Genomic DNA, 7,990 nt, shown 5'->3' with positions numbered 1-7,990 from the left:
GACGTCGTCGCATCATATATATATATATAGTTTTATACACTTAAAACACTAACTGATGTATGGAATTAAGAATGAGTAAACAGCTCTTAAATTATTGATATACATTGTAATTTCTTAAAATTTCAATTTTATATAAAAAAATTGTTTATTCGTGTGAGAGTGTCTATGTTTGAACTGTGACATGTACTAGAGCTGAATATGTATAATAATATATTTACATACATTCTTATATAAAAATTTGCATTATTTCACTGTCAGAACAGAATCTTGAAATCAAATACTGGTATGCCATTTTTCAAATGTCTTTGAAATAATTAAACACTGGCTTAAATGCATGTCTTTTTCCTATATTTCTTACATAATTATCTCTTAATATAAATAACTACTAAATAAAAGTTTTATTTCATTATAATCTCCCTCATACAATATAGAGCACATTTTCTCATTTAAAAAAAAAACCCAAAAAACTCCAATTTGAAAAAAAAAAAACATTTCCAAGAATTTTACAGTTAACATCAGTGGAAATATATTTCTAAACCTTATACATAATACAAAATACATCAAGATCAAGTTCCGATTTTTATTGCTTTCTTGGATAAAGATGATTTACACATAAAATAATTATAGCTAGACTTTCTGTAAGAATTTGTTCTGTTTGATTTTCTGCTGTCTGTCTTCTAATTTTCTTTCTATTCTTGTAGGCAAATCAGAATCGGTAAAATGGTCGGCAGCAAATTCACGAATATTTTCCGGTCTTCGTGTCAAAACATCCCTGAAATTAACAAAAGGAGAACATTTGTTAAATAAATGATTCATACTAACATAGATATCATAATTATTTGTTCTAACACAGCATATAATGCTATATCTTTTGCCTTCTTGAAATTGGCAGAGTATTTTGTGTTTGCTCTAATAAGCTTTTCATCTGCTTTTAAGTCAAATTGACGTTGATAAGATAATAATTATTTTGACTTTCCAGCTTTTATTTAAGACCCATTATCTCTCAGAAAATCTTTTATTATACCCCCGCACAACAAAGTTGTAAGGGGGGTATACTGGAATCAGCTTGTCCGTCCGTCCTTCCGTCGGTTTTTTCTTGTCCGCCCAATAACTTAAGATTCCTTTGACCTACAGTCGTCATATTTGGCATGGAGGTTAGTCATGATTAGTAGATGACCCCTATTGATTTTGAGGTCACTAGGTCAAAGGTCAAGGTCACAGGGGCCTTGACTTCAAAAAGCTTGTCCGCCAAATAACTTAAGATTCCTTTGACCTACAGTCGTCATATTTGGCATGAAAGTTAGTCATGATTAGTAGATGACCCCTATTGATTTTGAGGTCACTAGGTCAAAGGTCAAGGTCACAGGGGCCTTGACTTCAAAAAGCTTGTCCGCCCAATAACTTAAGAGTTCTTTGACCTACAGTCGTCATATTTGGCATTGAGGTTAGTCATGATCAGTAGATGACCCCTATTGATTTTGAGGTCACCAGGTCAAAGGTCAAGGTCACAGGGGCCTTGACTTCAAAAAGCTTGTCCGCCCAATAACTTAAGATTTCTTTGACCTACAGTCGTCATATTTGGCATTGAGGTTAGTCATGATTAGTAGATGACCCCTATTGATTTTGACGTCACCAGGTCAAAGGTCAAGGTCACAGGGGCCTTGACTTCAAAAAGCTTGTCCGCCCAATAACTTAAGATTCCTTTGACCTACAGTCGTCATATTTGGCATGGAGGTTAGTCATGATTAGTAGATGACCCCTATTGATTTTGAGGTCACCAGGTAAAAGGTCAAGGTCACAGGGGCCTTGACTTCAAAAAGCTTGTCCGCCCAATAACTTAAGATTCGTTTGACCTACAGTCGTCATATTTGGCATGGCGGTTAGTCATGATTAGTAGATGACCCCTATTGATTTTCAGGTCAAAGGTCAAGGTCACAGGGGCCTTGACTTCAAAAAGCTTGTCCGCCCAATAACTTCAGATTCCTTTGACCAACAGTCGTCATATTTGGCAGGGAGGTTAGTCATGATTAGTAGATGACCCCTATTGATTTTTGAGGTCACCAGGTCAAAGGTCAAGGTCACAGGGGCCTTGACTTCAAAAAGCTTGTCCGCCCAATAACTTAAGATTCCTTTGACCTACAGTCGTCATATTTGGCATGGAGGTTAGTCATGATTAGTAGATGACCCCTATTGATTTTCAGGTCACCAGGTCAAAGGTCAAGGTCACAGGGACTTTGACTTCAAAAAGTTTGTCCACCCAATAACTTAAGATTCCTATGACCCACAGTCTTTATATTTGGAATGGAGGTTAGTCATGATTAGTAGATGACCCCTTTTGATTTTGAGGTCACTGGATCAAAGGTCAATGTCATAGGGACTTTGACTTCAAAAAGTTTTGTCCACCCATTAACTTAAGATTCCTTTGACCCACAGTCTTCATATTTGGCATGGATGTTGATCATGACTATAAGGTGACCCCTATTGATTTTGAGGTCACTGGTCAAAGTTCAAGGTCACAGGGACCTTGACAAAAAAAAAGCTTTTCTTCTCAATTGCTAAAGAATGTCCTGTCTGCAATGTATTGATTTTGACATTTTCACATTTGAAGCATGTAGAATACATAACTTAGCAATGCACTGGCTTAGTAACCTCAGATTTGGCAGGGAGGTTGTCCTTGCGCTCTAAATGGCCACTGTTGATTCTGACAAAGTGGTATGCGGGGGTGTTCACGCCAAGATAGTGGCAGTTCTAGTTTTTATTTCTCAAATTCTTTCTAATTTTGGTGTACTTTTACAGTATCCAGAAAGTTACCCTTTGGCCAATTACTGAAACCATCTTTTTCATCTGTTGCTTTTTGGCAAGAAGTACAATTATAGTGAATTAGTATTTTGTGTGGAAAGTCAAAATACTACTTTGTTTATATTTTGCTACTTTTATGACACATTACATGTATTTCACATAATTTTAAATTCATCACTACTTTTAAGGTAAAAAGCATCTAAGATTTCTCTTAAACCATATAAAAATTAAAGTTTTCCCTTTCTAAAGAAGTAAAAAATTATTTACTTCTGAGGCATAATGTGCCTTTAACTGTTGAATTTTGTCTATTAATTTAAGCACAAACTGGTACCTTAGTAAGTAGAACCAAAGACCTTAAAGCACAGTATGCCTCCAGATTTATGCATGTATTTAAAAATAAAATTTTGTGAAAAGGACACAGAAAGTTATTTACACAATTTAAATAGCGCTTATAAATCCAAGTAAATTACCAGAAAGAGGTCAAAATATACAAAAATAGCCCTTACTGTGTTACATGTAGTAACATAGTAGAAATATGGTGATTAATACTGCTAAGTCAGTCATTAATTGCATATAACGTGTCCTTATTTTGATAAAAATCATACAAATATTACTATATTAAAGGCACAGGCGCTAGTCACATAATCAAATATTTTACATAATCGGTCTATATATGTATAGGATATCTTTATATACATATATAGACCAATTATGTAAAATATTTGATTATGTGACAAGCGCCTGTGATTAAAGGCTGAATTGTCTTTTATTGGTGTTCATAAATTTAAAATAAAGATCAAAATAGGCACTTAATGTAAAGGAATTGCTTCACCAACTAACAAGAGCGATCAGTAATCACATGTGTCGCCTCATGATGGCCAATTTCATGTTGGGACAAATTTTGTGACAGACGGACAGACAGACGGACAGTGCACAACTAGACTAACAACTTTGTACTGATCATCCCTGTAAAGTTTGGATAAAATTGCACCAGTAGTTTATGAGGAGTAGTCCAGACAAGCTTTTGCGTATCTGGCAACACACAGAAAAAAACACCCTTTTTATCAAAGGGCCATAACTCAGCCAAAAATCATTCAACCGAAAACCCGTGCAATATGCGCAAGGACTTGAGCTACAGATTCAATCCTGTAAAGTTTCATTGAAATTGCATAAGTTGGTTATAAGAGAAGTAGTGTGGACAACTTTAAAAATAGAATTATAAAAGGGCCATAACTCAAACAAAAAATCATTTGAACCGGAAAATGCTGACAATATGCACCAACTAGACTTGGTACTGATCATTCCTGTAAAGTTTGGATGAAATTGCACCAGTAGTTTATGAGGAGTAGTCCGGACAAGTTTTGTGACGGACGGACGGACAGACGGACGGACAGACGGACGGACAGACAGACAGACAGACGGACAGACAGATGACGGAGAAGTGATCCCTATATGTCGCCACTACTCCGTAGAGGCGACACAAAATTAAGTAATAAAATATTCTTTTAAGTGTACAGTCTATTCTGTTCTATCTAAGTTAAGTGTAACATATCTTTACCAAAGAAAATGTTTGACTACAGAAAATACAATGTACCTCGTTAATGTAGTTGACAATACTGCTAATAAGCTAAAAAAGCTTCAATAATTATTCTGATATAGAAAATAAAAGCTTTCCCCCCCCCCCCAAAAAAAAAAAAAGAGTAATACCTTTTAAATCTCTCTACAGAATATGTTCATAAGAAACACAATTCTTTACAGTATACTTCAATACTTCATCACACACAGTGAGCTTTAAACCCTTAAATTATTATTATATCATTATTTTTTTCACTATGCCATCAATTACATTCATATAGGTTTAAACAAACACATCTGAAACCTTAAAGATATCTCTTAATGTCATTAAAATATTTTACACCCTTAAAAATTTACCCTTTACCTACAGATTTTTTTATGAACTTATTCAGCTTCCATTTTTGGAACTGTCCATTAATAATTTTTGGGACATGCAGATGAAATCTTGAAGTCTGAGTAAGCAAGGATTTTTTTGGCTTATTTTATAGCTTATATTGTGTCAGATTCCCAATTGAAAATAGTATATTATTTTCCCAATTCACAGGAAAAAATTCCCAATGGAAACTTGCAAAATAAAAATATTGAATAACAAGTTCTAAAATCTTTGAAAATAAGGGCTTCTTTACTGTTATGCAAATTACATTTTCTTTAAGTATTTGAAGATGCTATCTTAGACAGTGATTCTTTACATTCATTTAATCACTGAAAAATTTAAGTCGTGCATTTTTTCCCAATTTTGAACAAAACATTCATTGCTGGAATTCCCAATTCCATGGGTATGGGTTATATTCCCAAAATCCTGGAAAAAAACTCTAGTAAGTTAACAATATAATCTGATCATACTGCATGTCAGGATCAGGTTTTTGATACTAAATTGAAATCCATTAAACTTTCAATGGAATATTCCAATTTTAAAGCAGGACAAATCCATTAAACTAATTCAGAATGTTAAGGTTTGTTTGTTTTACTTGGTTTCATGGCGCTCTAACACAGTTTAAGTTATATCATGCAGAAACAGGAAAGATGATTTTGGCTCACCTTGGGGTTGCAAACATCAAACCAACACCTGGGGTCAAAACCACCTCACCTGCTGAACCCAGATATGCATAAACTCAAATTATTCGAACCAATTTAACGTCTTAAGATCATGCAGGGTTAAATGGTGGCTGCAATTCTGATGCCTAAACCTTTAAAGGCAACCTCTCAGCCACAATGGGAACGTAAAGGTTTAAACCTCAAGGTCATTTACTTACTGTAGGAAACCAGAGATCAGACATTCTACTTCAGGATGTTCACGAAGATACTTCTCATTCTCTATTCTTGTCTTTATCTGAAAATATTTTACAGAAATACTTTTATATGCAGGGCCAAAAAACCCTTCTTTGTAGAGGCCGAATATAAGCTACTTCCCCAACCAAACCAGCCTCTTTTTATCCCCAGTTTGGTCATCAAAATTCCCCAGTCTTTTGACTTTTTTCATAGAAATTAGAATAAAGTTAAATGATAATGTTGAATTAAGGTCTTTTACTGCCTTATTTGTGTTTCCCAGTGCTTTTTGCTTTTCTATTTTGAAGACCTTGTTAAAAGTTTGTGTTAAATTTGAGACCCCTTTTCCCAAAGTATGCCAAAATCACGCACATTTCCCCAAGACAAAGGCTGAGGCCCCTTCCCCAAAAATGGTGTTTTGGCCCTGCTATGAGTCTTTATATGATACTGATCTATAAGACCTGAAATTCATAGCACTTTGTTTTGAATATTATATTATTTCCTTTTAGTGATCATTTAACTTAACTTAGTGAAAAGGCTTATTTGTGTCAGTGTCAGTGCTTGATAGCCTGGATAATACAGAATTTTCCAAGTTTATAAAGGGCCACAATTCTGTTAAAATCTATGTTAGAGTTATTGGCCTTAATAGTGCTGTATGCTCTTAAATAAATGTGTGAAGTTTTAACCCATTCCATTGTGGAGTTTTGGGGATAATTAAACTTAAACGTAACTTAAACAAACTCAAACAAATTGTACTTCTTAATATCATATGCCAACATCAAGGCTAACAGCAGAATTAATACAATAGCTTTTCATAATTCTTGAATAGTCTTGCTAAAAATCATGGTCAGAATGAGAAATAATTTTTTAGTCAAAGGATATTTTTTGTTCATACTAATGGAGGTTAAGTCAAAATATTGCTACATGCAAAGCTAGAATCTGACATACACCCGTATTTGTTTTTTATTGCCCATACATAAAATAGACCAATATGAGGAAGGTAAACAAACATGGAAATCATATTTTATACATTCAAATATTTATGCATATTGAAAATGTCACTAATATTTTCAAATGTCACTGATTTTGGGGGAAAATGTGTAAGCAGCCGGATAGCTTAGTCAGTAGAGCCGTGTAGCTGTTTTTCAGCGTTCCTGGTTTGAGTCCCACTCCGGCTGGAGGCTGCATATTTTTCTCACCTTGTGACATATGGAACCCAATGGGAGATTGTGATTGCATATATCTGAGTATAGCTCAGAATTTAGTTCACATTGCTCTGTAACTCTGTGAAATTTTAGGATGAATTTCAATATAGCGGGTGCAACTTTGTCTCAGTTCTGAACTGTAAACTATTTAGAGTTTGTTACGCTTCAAAACTGTTCACTATTTATGGGAGATAGTGTATAAGTGGCTGGATAGCTCAGATGGTAGAGCTGTGGTACAGTATTCGGAGGGTCCTAGGTTCGAGTCCCGGTCAGGCTGCACATTTTTCTCACCCTGGGCATTTGGCACCCACCCAAAGATCATATAGTAAACATGTAATCTTCGAGTCCAAATCTGATTGTTTTTTCAGGGTTCCATTCCCTGTCAGGCTGCACATTTTTCTCACCTTGTGACATAAATTTCATCAATAATGTATCTGATACAAAATGATATCAACCATAATCAGTCTTAAAGTTACTTTATTGTTCTAACTTTAGAGATTATGTTAACACATGTTATATAGCCGACACATTAAAAATAAATATAACTTGACTTGATTTGATTGTTAATTAAATTAAGTAGTCTAAATAAATGAAGATACACTACAGGCTCAAGTCACATTGAGTGTCAATTTATACTTGTCAAGTCTTATCATTATTTATGTTCACTAAAATGATAACCTTGTATTTGTTCAGCTTTTCTTGTTGATCTTTGCTTAAAGCACCAAGGTTTCCTTCACCGCCGACATCATAGGGCTCCATTCCATGAGGAGCATCTTGTTGTGGTTGTTGATGTTTTGGGTCAGCCATTTTCAAGCGTCTAGCAATCTTTTTTTCCAAGCGTCTAATTGTCATGGCGACCATTTGGAGCATCTCGGCGAGTACCATTAATCATCTATTACGTCGCCTAATCGCAACTTCTGGGCTCTTTCCGTGAAACTTCGGTTTCAGATATTCGGCGACGTGTTCCGAATTATTTTGTAAACAAACGTGATTAATGTGTCAAAAAGTTAATAACTAGAGCCAGTAGAGGTAGGCATACATTAGATAAAGGCATATTTGCATGACTACATAATTTATCTGTACATAATTTACTAATGTACTGCTGAAATATTCCCACACAGCTTAAAAATATTCGCTGTTTATCA

At 34.8% G+C, this 7,990-nt stretch overlaps 1 protein-coding gene across 1 annotated transcript; it reads right to left on the bottom strand.

The window, feature by feature from the left end:
* Positions 1 to 566: 566 nt before the first annotated feature.
* LOC132748263 (RIIa domain-containing protein 1-like) lies at positions 567 to 7,699 on the bottom strand. The gene is made up of 3 exons (XM_060737835.1): positions 7,524 to 7,699; positions 5,628 to 5,704; positions 567 to 772 (listed from the first exon to the last, which is right to left on the bottom strand). The coding sequence occupies exons 1-3, from the start codon at positions 7,695 to 7,697 to the stop codon at positions 628 to 630; spliced, it is 396 nt and encodes a 131-aa protein (XP_060593818.1). The 5' UTR covers positions 7,698 to 7,699; the 3' UTR covers positions 567 to 627.
* Positions 7,700 to 7,990: the final 291 nt, after the last annotated feature.

This window comes from Ruditapes philippinarum, unplaced genomic scaffold (assembly GCF_026571515.1).
Source record: "Ruditapes philippinarum isolate M1 unplaced genomic scaffold, ASM2657151v2 ctg3282_1_1_1_1, whole genome shotgun sequence".
NCBI classification, from domain to species: domain Eukaryota; kingdom Metazoa; phylum Mollusca; class Bivalvia; order Venerida; family Veneridae; genus Ruditapes; species Ruditapes philippinarum.
Note: the sequence above shows the minus strand (reverse complement) of the source record. Positions and strands in the feature narration are given on the sequence as shown.

What these genes read in the sequence shown, in the direction of transcription:
- LOC132748263 (XM_060737835.1), bottom strand. Translation starts at nt 7,697, where the DNA reads ATGACAATTAGACGCTTGGAAAAAAAGATTGCTAGACGCTTGAAAATG. An exon ending in AAAAGCTGAACAAATACAAG is followed by an intron (nt 5,705 to 7,523) that starts GTTATCATTTTA and finishes AAATATTTTCAG; the next exon opens with ATAAAGACAAGAATAGAGAA. An exon ending in CTGATCTCTGGTTTCCTACA is followed by an intron (nt 773 to 5,627) that starts GTAAGTAAATGA and finishes TGTTAATTTCAG; the next exon opens with GGATGTTTTGACACGAAGAC.